General features: G+C 39.5%; 1 protein-coding gene across 4 annotated transcripts; it reads right to left on the minus strand.

Annotated features, from left to right (window-relative positions):
* Positions 1–137: 137 nt before the first annotated feature.
* LOC128213475 (trafficking protein particle complex subunit 12-like) lies at positions 138–17,066 on the minus strand. Of its 4 annotated transcripts, none has more exons than XM_052919211.1 (13): positions 17,051–17,066; positions 14,210–15,455; positions 13,642–13,883; positions 13,213–13,329; positions 12,789–12,899; positions 11,854–11,992; positions 11,478–11,590; positions 10,844–10,916; positions 10,121–10,194; positions 9,477–9,575; positions 2,180–2,265; positions 1,695–1,782; positions 138–1,029 (listed from the first exon to the last, which is right to left on the minus strand). In XM_052919211.1, the coding sequence occupies exons 2-13, from the start codon at positions 15,441–15,443 to the stop codon at positions 787–789; spliced, it is 2,619 nt and encodes an 872-aa protein (XP_052775171.1). In that variant the 5' UTR covers positions 15,444–15,455; positions 17,051–17,066; the 3' UTR covers positions 138–786. The 4 variants fall into 4 exon arrangements, with proteins under 4 accessions (XP_052775171.1, XP_052775169.1, XP_052775167.1 ...); XM_052919209.1 differs by having other exon boundaries at positions 16,984–17,051; XM_052919207.1 differs by lacking the exon at positions 17,051–17,066 and adding an exon at positions 16,902–16,954.
* Positions 17,067–17,107: the final 41 nt, after the last annotated feature.

The raw sequence follows: 17,107 nt of genomic DNA on the forward strand, positions 1-17,107 counted from the left end.
TAAACTTGGCTCACTGCATAACCTTCTACCTTATCATACCTGTCATAGTTCTTCAACAATGTGTCTAAAATACAATCTTCACAATTTATCATGGTTTTTAAAAACAATTAAACGAAAAAAATTGACTTAACTACTCCTTTAATATTATACATTTATTGCACATTACCACAGCTAAGCACAGTGTCAATTCATACATAAAAAATCTTCATACTAACAAATATATAAAGCTAATAATTATCTTCAATACAAAATTCAAATTCAAGTAATGGCTCTTCAATGACACCTGTGCACACTGACTTTTTTCACATAACAGCATGAATAATTGAAAACCAACATAAATCGAGTAAATTGTAACGGAATGTTAAATATACATGAATATCAATGGTTTTGGAACTAAAGTCGCATAATTCTGTGATAATTCACACACTTTCATTTCAGTCACTTGCAGCAAAAATATTCAACTTCAACAAACATGTACATGTACATTATGATATATGTCCATGTTTCTTCACGAAGCAAGATCGGAATTTATGTTCATGTTTTAATACTACTGATATCTAGACCACTATAAATATAAAGACAGTTAACTGTCATCACTATTGATTGAATAAAGTAATGCATATTTTTTGCATTTTGAATAAGTGTCAATGGAAGTACATATACACACTCGGTAGACTTAGTACTTACAAGCATACCGGTACTAAATACTCCAACATACAAGTATGTCCAGTGTTACACCATTATAAAACATTTTAACACCATACATCCTTACTCCTGTATTCATTATTAGGACATTTTTAGACACACAACAGGGAAGCCATCTCCTTTGTGTTTGCTGACCAAGTCCAGTAGGGCCTGTTTCTTATGTAGAGCCCTGGAGGATTCCAGCTCATAAAGCGTACACAGGTTGAATAATATCCCCTCGTGTAGGTTCTTTTCCGGGCTACCGTGCACCAGGGCCTCCAGTGCTGTTAGGGCCTCCTTCAACTTCCCGAGGTAGAGACAGCACACGGACATGTTGTTCACAGCCTGCAATATATCATGATTCATAGGAACATAACATTTCCAATAACAGATTTTCTCTACAGATTTATAGTGAAATATATATCTGCCTTTTAAAAGCAATAACTGTTAAGTTATTTTAAATTTCCTAAATGCATGACCAAGTAACGGTCTTAACAAGAAAATTGCAAGTAATTTTGAGCAATGGTCTGTAACCAACATGTACAAAGTTTTTTCAGAAAACCCTAATGCATGGCTAATTAACAGTCTAGGCTAGCCAAAAATGTTCCTAAAGTGTGACCTTTGATTGACAGATAATGACTCTTTTAGGCGACATATAATCAAGTCCTAGTGAACATTTGTAACAAATTATTTTAAAATCTCTTTATGCATGGCGAAGTTACAGCCAAAACACGAAGCACAAGGCATTTTGAAGTGTGACCTTGACCTTTCATGTACAAACCTAAGAATTGAACTGAAATACGGTCTTGTCAAAGAGAACATTTGTGCATTGAGTAATTTTACAATCCCAATATGGACTGCAAGCCACTGTAACAGCCCAAACATGAATTGTTGACCACCCCTGCTCACCTGTTTATATATCCCAATCTCATAAACTTAACTGGAAAACAAGCAGTATGACTTATTCATCATGATTATGAAGAACTTAATCTCCTTGAAGAAAATCTTACTGATGTGTTTGAGGGATCAGCCTGAACAGCCAACTTGAAACTCTCGTAAGCCTCCGTGAAGTTGTTTTGACACATTGCCTCAAAACCCCTGGAATGTATGTACATAAATGCCTAACTCAAGTTTTACATTTAACAAAAAAATTATACAATGAATAAAAGAAAAACATGTTCTAGAAGTGTATAAATCCTTGACATCGACCATATATAATAATTCACCTTTCAATGATGTGAATTAATAAGCAGCAGTACTTCAATTGGAATTATTACCTCATATTTGTATTGACAATTTACACTTCCCTAAAGTATGTTTAAGTTCTGTTATGTACACCATATTTATTTATGCACAGTAAAAACTCATCTGCCATTTAAATATAATCACTGTAAGAATTATTGAACATTTAGAAAAATCTCATTTCAAATCAGTTTAGATATAATTTTATCCAATTAAGATATACTTTAATCATCTGGCACAAATTAAAGCTCACTTATTCATATGGAGCGTTGCAGAGTCTCCCTCACAGGTTGCCTTCACCTGCTGGAAAAATTCACTGGCCTTCGTCAAGTTACCAATCTGGAGACAGAGATGGATTTAAACATCATATTTCCACAAAGACATACACAAAGAGTAACCAATATCAATACTTAAACTACTTTGTCACATCACACTACATAACACAACAGCATTAACACTGAGATGGGCCATACACAATCATACCAGTAAAGCCACTACTCTTTGCCACACTTAACTAAACTATCCGTCACTTCACATCTGATATGAGAGTTGAGTCATACTCAATCATAACAGTAAAGTCAAAACACACTACTTCACCATACTGTACTAAATATAAACTACACTACTCAACATACCACCACATCATCACTCTTCTACACTAACATGGTGGTGTATCCTACCAATCCCACTATACTACCCTACACAGTGTTACATTCCACCACATACACAATACTACACCATTGACCTGGAGGTGTATCCTACCAATCCCACTATACTACCCTACACAGCACTACATTCCACCACATACACAATACTACACCACTGACCTGGAGGTGTATCCTACCAATCCCACTATACTACCCTACACAGCACTACATTCCACCATATACACAATACTACACCGCTGACCTGGAGGTGTATCCTACCAATCCAACTATACTACCCTACACAGCACTACATTCCACCACATACACAATACTACACCGCTGACCTGGAGGTGTATCCTACCAATCCCACTATACTACCCTACACAGCACTACATTCCACCACATACACAATACTACACCGCTGACCTGGAGGTGTATCCTACCAATCCCACTATACTACCCTACACAGCACTACATTCCACCACATACACAATACTACACCACTGACCAGGAGGTGTATCCTACCCAGCCCACTACACAACCCTACACAGCACTACATTCCACCACATACACAATACTACACCACTGACCAGGAGGTGTATCCTACCAATCCCACTATACTACCCTACACAGCACTACATTCCACCACATACACAATACTACACCACTGACCTGGAGGTGTATCCTACCTAGTGAACTACACTACCCTACACAGTGTTACATTCCACCACATACACAATACTACACCGCTGACCTGGAGGTGTATCCTACCAATCCCACTATACTACCCTACACAGCACTACATTCCACCACATACACAATACTACACCACTGACCTGGTGATGTATCCTACCAATCCCACTATACTACCCTACACAGCACTACATTCCACCACATACACAATACTACACCACTGACCTGGAGGTGTATCCTACCAATCCCACTATACTACCCTACACAGTGTTACATTCCACCACATACACAATACTACACCGCTGACCTGGAGGTGTATCCTACCAATCCCACTATACTACCCTACACAGCACTACATTCCACCACATACACAATACTACACCGCTGACCTGGAGGTGTATCCTACCAATCCCACTATACTACCCTACACAGTGTTACATTCCACCACATACACAATACTACACCGCTGACCTGGAGGTGTATCCTACCAATCCCACTATACTACCCTACACAGCACTACATTCCACCACATACACAATACTACACCACTGACCTGGTGGTGTATCCTACCAATCCCACTATACTACCCTACACAGCACTACATTCCACCACATACACAATACTACACTGCTGACCTGGAGGTGTATCCTACCTAGTGAACTACACTACTCTACACAGCACTACATTCCACCACATACACAATACTACACTGCTGACCTGGTGGTGTATCCTTCCTAGTGAACTACACTACCCTACACAGCACTACATTCCACCACATACACAATACTACACCACTGACCAGGAGGTGTATCCTACCAATCCCACTATACTACCCTACACAGCACTACATTCCACCACATACACAATACTAGACCACTGACCTGGTGGTGTATCCTTCCTAGTGAACTACACTACCCTACACAGCACTACATTCCACCACATACACAATACTACACTGCTGACCAGGAGGTGTATCCTACCAATCCCACTATACTACCCTACACAGCACTACATTCCACCACATACACAATACTAGACCACTGACCTGGTGGTGTATCCTTCCTAGTGAACTACACTACCCTACACAGCACTACATTCCACCACATACACAATACTAGACCACTGACCTGGAGCTGTATCCTACCCAGCCCACCATACTACCCTACACAGCACTACATTCCACCACATACACAATACTACACCACTGACCAGGAGGTGTATCCTACCAAGCCCACTACACAACCCTACACAGCACTACATTCCACCACATACACAATACTAGACCACTGACCAGGAGGTGTATCCTACCCAGCCCACTACACAACCCTACACAGCACTACATTCCACCACATACACAATACTACACCGCTGACCTGGAGGTGTATCCTACCAATCCCACTATACTACCCTAGACAGCACTACATTCCACCACATACACAATACTACACCGCTGACCTGGAGGTGTATCCTACCCAGCCAACTACACAACCCTACACAGCACTACATTCCACCACATACACAATACTACACCGCTGACCTGGAGGTGTATCCTACCAATCCCACTATACTACCCTAGACAGCACTACATTCCACCACATACACAATACTACACCACTGACCTGGAGGTGTATCCTACCAATCCCACTATACTACCCTACACAGCACTACATTCCACCACATACACAATACTACACCGCTGACCTGGTGGTGAATCCTACCAATCCCACTATACTACCCTAGACAGCACTACATTCCACCACATACACAATACTACACCACTGACCAGGAGGTGTATCCTACCAAGCCCACTACACAACCCTACACAGCACTACATTCCACCACATACACAATACTACACCGCTGACCTGGTGGTGTATCCTACCAATCCCACTATACTACCCTACACAGTGTTACATTCCACCACATACACAATACTACACCACTGACCTGGAGGTGTATCCTACCAATCCCACTATACAACCCTACACAGCACTACATTCCACCACATACACAATACTACACCACTGACATGGAGGTGTATCCTACCTAGTGAACTACACTACCCTACACAATGTTACATTCCACCACATTCACAATACTAGACTCTGACCTGGAGGTGTATCCTACCTAGTGAACTACACTACCCTACACAGTGTTACATTCCACCACATACACAATACTACACCGCTGACCTGGAGCTGTATCCTACCAATCCCACTATACTACCCTACACAGCACTACATTCCACCACATACACAATACTACACCACTGACCTGGTGGTGTATCCTACCAATCCCACTATACTACCCTACACAGCACTACATTCCACCACATACACAATACTACACCACTGACCAGGAGGTGTATCCTACCAAGCCCACAACACAACCCTACACAGCACTACATTCCACCACATACACAATACTACACCACTGACCTGGTGGTGTATCCTACCTAGTGAACTACACTACCCTACACAGTGTTACATTCCACCACATACACAATACTACACCGCTGACCTGGAGGTGTATCCTACCTAGTGAACTACACTACCCTCCACAGTGTTACATTCCACCACATACACAATACTACACCGCTAACCTGGTGGTGTATCTTACCAATCCCACTATACTACCCTACACAGCACTACATTCCACCACATACACAATACTACACCACTGACCTGGTGGTGTATCCTACCTAGTGAACTACACTACCCTACACAGTGTTACATTCCACCACATACACAATACTACACCCCTGACCTGGTGGTGTATCCTACCCAGCACACTACACAACCCTACACAGCACTACATTCCACCACATACACAATACTACACCGCTGACCTGGAGGTGTATCCTACCAATCCCACTATACTACCCTACACAGCACTACATTCCACCACATACACAATACTAGACCACTGACCTGGTGGTGTATCCTACCTAGTGAACTACACTACCCTACACAGTGTTACATTCCACCACAAACACAATACTACACCGCTGACCTGGAGGTGTATCCTACCAAGTGAACTACACTACCCTACACAGTACAACATTCCACCACATACACAATACTACACCACTGACCTGGTGGTGTATCCTACCTAGTGAACTACACTACCCTACACAGTGTTACATTCCACCACATACACAATACTACACCGCTGACCTGGAGAAGTATCTTACCAAGTGAACTACACTACCCTACACAGTACAACATTCCACCATATACACAATACTACACCACTGACCTGGTGGTGTATCCTACCTAGTGAACTACACTACCCTACACAGTGTTACATTCCACCACATACACAATACTACACCGCTGACCTGGAGAAGTATCTTACCAAGTGAACTTCACTACCCTACACAGTACAACATTCCACCACATACACAATACTACATCACTGACCTGGAAGTGTATCCTACCAAGTGAACTACACTACCCTACACAGCACTACATTCCACCACATACACAATACTAGACCACTGACCTGGAGCTGTATCCTACCCAGCCCACCATACTACCCTACACAGCACTACATTCCACCACATACACAATACTAGACCACTGACCTGGTGGTGTATCCTTCCTAGTGAACTACACTACCCTACACAGCACTACATTCCACCATATACACAATACTACACCGCTGACCTGGAGGTGTATCCTACCAATCCCACTATACTACCCTACACAGCACTACATTCCACCACATACACAATACTACACCACTGACCTGGTGGTGTATCGTACCCAGCCCACTACACAACCCTACACAGCACTACATTCCACCACATACACAATACTAGACCACTGACCAGGAGGTGTATCCTACCCAGCCCACTATACTACCCTACACAGCACTACATTCCACCACATACACAATACTAGACCACTGACCTGGAGGTGTATCCTACCAAGCCCACTACACAACCCTACACAGCACTGCATTCCACCACATACACAATACTACACCACTGACCTGGAGGTGTATCCTACCCAGCCCACTATACTACCCTACACAGCACTACATTCCACCACATACACAATACTACACCACTGACCAGGAGGTGTATCCTACCCAGCCCACTACACAACCCTACACAGCACTACATTCCACCACATACACAATACTAGACCACTGACCAGGAGGTGTATCCTACCCAGCCCACTACACAACCCTACACAGCACTACATTCCACCACATACACAATACTAGACCACTTACCTGGAGCTGTATCCTACCAATCCAACTATACTACCCTACACAGCACTACATTCCACCACATACACAATACTAGACCACTGACCAGGAGGTGTATCCTACCCAGCCCACTACACAACCCTACACAGCACTACATTCCACCACATACACAATACTAGACCACTGACCAGGAGGTGTATCCTACCCAGCCCACTACACAACCCTACACAGCACTACATTCCACCACATACACAATACTAGACCACTGACCAGGAGGTGTATCCTACCTAGTGAACTATACTACCCTTCACAGCACTACATTCCACCACATACACAATACTAGACCACTGACCTGGTGGTGTATCCTACCCAGCCCACTACACAACCCTACACAGCACTACATTCCACCACATACACAATACTAGACCACTGACCAGGAGGTGTATCCTACCCAGCCCACTACACAACCCTACACAGCACTACATTCCACCACATACACAATACTAGACCACTGAACTGGAGCTGTATCCTACCAAGCCCACTACACAACCCTACACAGCACTACATTCCACCACATACACAATACTAGACCACTGAACTGGAGGTGTATCCTACCTAGTGAACTACACTACCCTACACAGTGTTACATTCCACCACATACACAATACTACACCACTGACCAGGAGGTGTAGCCTACCTAGTAAACTACACTACCCTACACAGTGTTACATTCCACCACATACACAATACTAGACCACTGAACTGGAGGTGTATCCTACCTAGTGAACTACACTACCCTACACAGTGTTACATTCCACCACATACACAATACTACACCGCTGACATGGAGGTGTATCCTACCTAGTGAACTACACTACCCTACACAGCACTACATTCCACCACATACACAATACTACACCACTGACCAGGAGGTGTATCCTACCTAGTGAACTACACAACCCTACACGGCACTACATTCCACTACATACACAATACTAGACTCTGACCTGGAGGTGTATCCAACCTAGTGAACTATACTACCCTACACAGTGTTACATTCCACCACATACACAATACTACACCCCTGACCTGGAGGTGTATCCAACCTAGTGAACTATACTACCCTACACAGTGTTACATTCCACCACATACACAATACTACACCACTGACCAGGAGGTGTAGCCTACCTAGTGAACTACACTACCCTACACAGCACAACATTCCACCACATACACAATACTAGACTCTGACCTGGAGGTGTATCCTACCTAGTGAACTACACTACCCTACACAGTGTTACATTCTACCACATACACAATACTACACCACTGACCAGGAGGTGTATCCTACCTAGAGAACTACACAACCCTACACAGTACAACATTCCACCAAATACACAATACTAGACTCTGACCTGGAGGTGTATCCTACCTAGTGAACTACACTACCCTACACAGTATAACATTCCACCACATACACAACACCACACCACTGACCAGGAGGTGTATCCTACCTAGTGAACTACACTACCCTACACAGTATAACATTCCACCACATACCCAAAACCACACCACTGACCAGGAGGTGCATCCTACCCAGCTCACTACATAACACCACCTGCACAATACTACACCATTGACCATGTGTCCTGGCTAGTGCACTACACTAACGTACACTGTACTTCACCACACCACTAAACAACACAATATCACAGATATGGAGATGTATCCTACCCATTCCATTACATGTACCCTACATTGTACTAAAATCCATCAGATACACAACACTTCACCACTGACCTGGAAGTATATCATACTAAGCCTTGACAGTAAGGCCAATATAACACAAAACACTAAACGACACCACCCTAAATTGCAATACCTAAATCTCCAACTTCATGTACACTACAACAAAATACATAACACCATGGCTGCTTACCTGGAGGTGTTTCGGACTCAGTCAACTACATTACACCACAATACACCACTTACCTGTAGGTGTATTCGGCCCAGTCCAGACAGTAAGGCCAGTTTTTGTCCACTGTCCTTTTCCATCAGATCCTCATACACACTCAGTGCTGCGTCATAGTCCTGAAAAATAAGTCTGGTCTTTGGCTATGATATTCATTGAACTTTTTTATGGCACCGAAAGCAAGGGAGAAATCAGACACATAACTAAATGATTATTTAAGCTAGAGTAATAGGACTTGCTACACTTTTTTTCATTGTAAACCATGTGTACCAAGTTTCATTTGAATAGCTTGAATGGTGTCAATTTATGGAATCTATTATACTGTTCACAATACATTCATGGCACTGCACTCACCACAGACAAGAAACCCAAAACAATAATACCATGACTTTCCTTTGAAAATATAAATCTTTTTTTTCCATAATTATCTTCATGAATTGGCATTAAGTATTTCATTTTAGTTAAGTTTATTAACCATGATGTCTGGTTGCACTATTCCTTCAATTGAATTTTGAATAAGACATTAACAGTTAAATGGTTGAATTAATAAGGTATTCCCAAAATGTATTCAAACAAGGTGATCTGAATGATGGAACTAGCTTTTTATTTTAATTATTACCAAACATGTTGCAGCTATTCAGAACCATGCAACCTCAATACTCACCCGAAGCAAAACCAGTGTATTGGCTATCAAGTACAGGATTTTCTTCTCTCTTTCCTGCCATAACTTCTGTGAAACTATGAAATAGGAAACCGGTAGAGATTATTTAAAAATTAAGGAATATGATGAACAAGTAAGTTTGCCCTTTCATCGTGCCATTTGTCACAATGTGAACGATGTGAAGGCTGGTGACCCAATATATTGAAAGGGAACTGCTTGCTGATTACTGACATGTAAAATAAAAGATAAACATTATAGATAAAGTTTTGTAATTTTTATTTTGTTTTTGAAACTGAAATTATACTTGAACTTCTCTATTTTTGTAACCTTTCAAAGCCAAAATATTATTTCTTTGAAGATGAAACTCTTTCAAATGATACTTCAATAACACAGGGTCACCAGCCTTCAATAATTTTTCACCGTTGTCCATCAGATACCTTTCGTAAATACAACAAAGTTTTGTGAAACAAAGCAGTCAAAGGAGCATAGGTATTAGCCATTCATTTTTACTACATCAATTGAACTTGTAGTTCAGATCCAAAAGGGGATTTTGATATAATTCATAACAAGTACTTTTAGTAAGATGTTAGCATGTTCGTTCATACTGCGTATGAACATAGGAGGACTAGACAGCAAATTCATGTACATGTTAATAATAAAGTCTGTGAGAATTTACATACAAATCATAACTAATTACAGTAACAGTTACTGTAATAGATTACCTACCCTTTCTGCTCTCATTTGATATTGTAAGAGCACTTCCATCCTCAGATAAGCCCTCCGCCAGGTTCTTCAGTATCTGCAAACAAAACATAGGCTCTAATATGCTCTCATTACACCAGATAAGCCTTATTGATGTAAAAGGACTTGGCTTTGTATAAGAAACTGCACCAACTACCCAAGTTATTCTAATAAGACACAATGCGTGAGTTTTGTAATATATCAATCATCTGTTGCATGTAGTATTTTTTGTACCATATTGTAAGGCTTGCTGTGCAATAAATATCATGTGTTATCATTGAAATAATATTCTAATAGCATGCTACTTAATGCACAGAAAGTGCTCTACCCACTTGTTATCAGTCTTACTTGAGAATAAATTTATTTTAAAACTCAAATAAAACACTCTTAAATATGGTATAAATAATACATAAAAAATCACACAACCGTATTATGTTTCTTTTTTAATTTTATATATCTAAATGTTTGAGCATTATGCCTTCATCTGCAGATAAATATGCAATCCTTCCATTGCCAAATCCCACTTTTGTTATATATATTTTTTATACTTCATTATTGTACAATCTTTATGACTGTAACACACAGACATTGTATCAACATTTGAAGATCAGATTCATACCCTTTTAGTAATGGCCAGAAGGTAGTAGAATCTATCCAGAGTTTCGGCTGATCGGCCAAGGTGGTGGGGTAACTCTGCATGCAGGAGACGCATTCCAAATGGCACCATTGATCCTGAAACACGTGAGTATATTAAAAGTGTTAATTTAAAAAACTTCATTGTTCACAGAAGCAAGAACTCACAATGAAATGCAGAAATTCAAAGCATAATGGAATTTCCCATAAATGATATGCAAAATATTGATTAATATAGAATGTTTTACATAAAAAAGTATCTGCAAAGTGCATTTTGCTAAGATGACTTTTTACACTGCAAAGGCCTTGAGCCCAAACAAGATCCAGTAAAATGCAACAAAAATGCACTTAGGGAAGCTTACCTCTTTTGCCAGGGAACAGATGAGGGTAATACTCGTAGTACATGTCCGGAGTGTCGAGATTTTTAAATGCCACAAACTCTGATTCTAAAACGCTATACAGTCTAAGTTTCATCATGAGGCTGAAGCGAGTATACCACACCTGAAGTATACAGCAGCACACAAACATGCATAGTTTATTATTTATACATAATCTCGACCCTATTCTATTTACAATCAAAGGACATAGATACCAGAAAGGGGATATCAAGCGGTTATTTACAATCAAAGGACATAGATACCAGAAAGGGCATAACAAGCGGTTATTTACAATCAAAGAACATAAATACCAGAAAGGGCATATCAAGCGCTTATTTACAATCAAAGAACATAGATAACAGAAAGGGCATAACAAGCGGTTATTTACAATCAAAGAACATAGATACCAGAAAGGGCATAACAAGTGGTTATTTACAATCAAAGAACATAGATACCAGAAAGGGCATATCAAGCGGTTATTTACAATCAAAGGACATAGATACCAGAAAGGGCATAACAAGCGGTTATTTACAATCAAAGAACATAGATACCAGAAAGGGCATAACAAGCAGTTATTTACAATCAAGGACATAGATACCAGAAAGGGCATAACAAGCAGTTATTTACAATCAAGGACATAGATACCAGAAAGGGCATAACAAGCAGTTATTTACAATCAAGGACATAGATACCAGAAAGGGCATAACAAGCGGTTATTTACAATCAAAGGACATAGATATCAGAAAGGGCATAACAAGCGGTTATTTACAATCAAAGGACATAGATACCAGAAAGGACGCAACAAGCGGCTACTTACAATCAAAGAACATAGAAACCGTACCAGAAAGGGCATGAAAAGCGGCTATTAACATAGAACATAGATATCCTTAAAAGCTATTTCTGAGGAAACAATAACTTACTTGGAGAGTCTGTGGAGAATGGTTGATCTGCACCTCCATGTTAACAGACTGGCCCATATGTGTAATAAGCTCCGTTGTCAAGTCTATGGCAGACCGGTAACATCCAGCACCCTAAATATGTAGCACCAATCATTTGAATATAATGTAAGGCAAAGTAGCAAGAGTATTCCTTGTTTATGCTTTAAATTCAGTATGTTTTGTGATTACATGTCCACTAATCCAAATATCTGAATAATGATGAATTCCTGTCCACTGCAGAAATTACCGAAGGATCAGATCAACAGAAAAAAATGTTTAATAGATGCACCTACATTGTATACATCTAAACCTACATATACCTGTCATATTGTCATATTGAATGCCATCAAATGAAAAATAAGGTATTTAGAAACATTTCCATGGAACATGGCACCCATGCACCCACCAAGAGCTGTTTAAGTCCATCCACATCCCGGGGCACACTGTCCAGGGTGAGAACCTTCCTTTTCAGAGCCTCTTGTTCTCCCATGTACCGGAATACAAGCTCTCGAACAGGGTCACCCTGGAACAGGAAATTAAACTTGACACAAAAAAATTAACTTTGCAAATTCACATCTCACAAATAGTTTAAATGCATTAAGTTCATAATATATTTTAAAAGAGATAGACAGATTTTAAGCACTCTGAACACCTAAAAAGCAGCCCCAATCACTCAAACCTAGCATTATTGTTATTGACTGCATAGAATATATTTTGTAAATACAAAAGGAAATTATTCTAAATTGATCCGGTCAATTTAACTGCTATACTTTATAGCACTAAAATTATTTTTAATAGTATTCAGGATATACAACCCTGTCAGACTGTTACACACCTGTTGCTGTGTTGACACTAGCGAAGGTGCAACAAGCAGGTCAGATGTTGGTATATAACTTCCTGGTGCATGTGTTGCCATGGTGATTAATATGTTCTTCGTATTGTCTGACGGAAGCCAGGCATCATGTTGGCGGTCAGAGTCACTCATCTGTAGTGCGACGGAGAATGTGTCATCAGTGCTGCTAGAATCTCCGAAGCTCTGGAAAGCTGGAATAGAATGGTCTCCACTCGACTGTGAATCTGAAAAATGATAAAGATTTGTTAAATTGTTATCAATTTTCTCTAAAATTAATACAGCAGAGAAATTTAATATTCCCAGGTTTTATATACAACACTTTACCTAGAAAACGTGCATGTACATGTATGACTAAATAAGACATTTTCAAGAAGCACATGAATGATTTGACCCGAGTACACACTTTTGATTACATATAAATAATTTGGTACAAATTATTGATATCAAGGGGATTGATGTATAACTAATGTAGCCCCAATATTTATTATATTTGTATATCCATAAGTAAATATACACATGTAATGATTCACAAAGCTCTCCAAATGCTTACCAGAATGCTTAAAGAAGGGCTGATGAGATGGACTTTCCCCTGGAGAAAGGGTAGTAGATGGAGGGAACAAAGGTTGGTGTCTTGGAGTTGTCTCCACAGAGTCACTCCCTGTTCCGATAGTAGCAGACAGGTCTGGAGCCGGTATGGAAGTGTCCGAGTTCTGGACATGTTCAGGAACTTCATTCCCATTCTCTGTCACCTCATCTAGACTTCCCAGAACTCTCTCTTGGCTTGTTGATGATCTCCCACTTGTGTGGGATATCTGACGAGAAACCCCCCCAAAGGGATCATCTGATTGACTACTGGCTTGTCTGAAGTACTCTTTGATGCTGTTGTCATTCATAAAGGATGGGGCTGCTGGTGATATACCTAAAGCATCTAATGCTTCATTGTTAGATAGTTCTGCTGTGAAAGATTCAAATCCATCCTTTTCTTCAACATCTACTGGTGTCTCAACAATGTCATTTCCATCAAGAGCCAGATCAAAGTCAACAGTGCCAACAAATTCATGTTTTTTCTTATCTGACTTTTCATCACAGGTTTCATTTTTAGTGTCAATAGTATCTTCCAGCGTCATGTCATCAAATTGAAGAACATCTGCTGAGCTATTCAGAGTTAAATCTGCCATTTCATCAGCTCTGTCTGCTTGCTGTTCTACTTTTTCTTCACTTTTGTCAGGAGCAGAATATAGCCCAAATGGATCACTTCCTGACATTACATTTTCTTCACCTCCAGGCTTGCTATCTGAAACACTACCAATATCAATGTCAGTAGAAGGTGGAAGGTCTTCTTCAGCATGAGGCAAAGAAGCAAAGAAATCCTCAGTGGATTCAACCTTTCCAAAATATTTACTGAGTGATGGTGGGGATGTTTCTTCTTTAATTTCACTTTCAACATCAAAGACAATGTTTGCCTTTGAATTATCATCCACATCACTCATAGTTTGCATTGGTTTTACCTCACTATCCATAGAGGTACCTTGAAAAGATGTTATATTTTTGTCACCAGTTTCACTAACAATCTCAATGTCAATTTTGGGTTCAGAATCAATGTCCAGCTCAGCAGTTGGAGGATCAAGATACACTGAATCAAGTGTGTCAGTTGTAGCAGAATGTCGCATTCCAGGAGTCAGTAGCTCATTTTGCTTGTTTGACATCTCAAGAAAAAGTTTTTCCTCTTCTAATTCTTCTTCTATCAAATCAGTAACATTTTCATTCTCAGACAGATGTGCCATTGTACTTTAAATCTGTATAAAAAAGAAAAACACTTAAATATCAAAAATGCATTAGACTTTGATATAAGTGACTAACCTTTTATAAATAAACGTCTGCTGCACTATTTTAAATCCCTGTTCCTTCACACATTTTTACATATTAATATTGATTTTACCTAAAGAATTTGAAGAATACAAATTATTAAAATATTTTTCCCATAAGTTTTTTCAAAGGTCTCTTAAAATAAAAATATTTACACATTTTTTATGGAAATACAAAATTATGCTTGTCCAGATATATTTGTATTTTTGTTAGTACATGTTAAGATTGTTATCAGATAATAATGAAATTAGATAATTAGTATGCTTTATATATATATATTTAAAATGTTTCAAACATGCTCTGTCAGAGCCATAAATATCACACAATAAGCATATATATCTCAAGCTGGAAACAATCAAAAATAAGAATTTTTGAACAATTAATATAACATATTTATGCCATCTTTGACACTTTATGAACAAATAATAAGTATGTTGATGATGGGGAGAGAGATGTCTAAAAATTTGGGAAATGTAATTATTTTTAATCGGGAAGTAGCCGAGCTTCAGCCGCTGCTCAAGATGGTACATATTAAATCAAAATGACATAGAACACTTGTGGTAAAAGATTTGCAGGTTTTTGGAGACTGAAACTTCTTAGTATGTATGATTAAAAAAATTAGATTCAAAAGTCATAGATAAAATAGCAATGAATAATTTAAAAACCATTTGAAAGTTCATGGTCATATGTGACCTGTCAATAGCCGAATCATTTAATTTTTATGTAGTGGGCCTGGATCAAAGAGATTACCAAGTTGCCAAATTTCCAGTTATTCATTTGGTACAGATTCTAGAGAGATGTGACATTGTTCCAGAAGTCAATGGTTGGAGACTTGTACTGGGTACATTGTCACTGTCTATTTATTTACTTTCTTCTTTTGACTGGATATAAAAAGAGCAGGTGTATTGTCATATACCTCTTCATCAGTGTTAAACACTTGCTTTTTTAGCCCAGGAGTCAGTCAGACCACCTACTTGAAATTGTTAAGAGTTCGAGTCAAAATCAATTAGTCCAGCTCACATAAAAATCCATTTCAATTAGATAAAAGAGATGTTTTCAAAGCTACCCCTTTTGCCTGTGCTAGTACTGAGTAGTAGGAGTCTGGCAGCCACCATAATATGCGCTAAGGGATTTTTTTTACATTTGGACATTTATTATGCGAATACATGTAGTTCCCCCCCCCCCCCCCAATAAATTGGTCAAAGGACTCTATTTATAATGACTGTTTATATGTCTACAATCTGACAGACTCCCAAGCTCTAAAATCTAGGATTCTTGGTCTCTCGCCTGCAATGGCACAGAAAGAAGGATGAAGTTAGCAAGGAAAATGCTGAAAACACTTCAAAGACAAAAAGCAAGCACAGCACTATTCTCACAATCCATGTTGAGTTTTTCGTCGAACTATCATTTTCTGCCACCTCACGAAAAGCTGGAAATATAAACATAAAAACAACTCACTGATTGAATAATAACTTAGACAACAGCAACAAACAAAAGGCTGAAAGCACAACACAACTCAACCCACCCTTCTTAGATCTGTCAAACGTTTTGTGATTGACGTAAAACCAAAAATATATATATA

This window comes from Mya arenaria, chromosome 13, assembly GCF_026914265.1.
Source record: "Mya arenaria isolate MELC-2E11 chromosome 13, ASM2691426v1".
Taxonomy (NCBI): Eukaryota; Metazoa; Mollusca; class Bivalvia; order Myida; family Myidae; genus Mya; species Mya arenaria.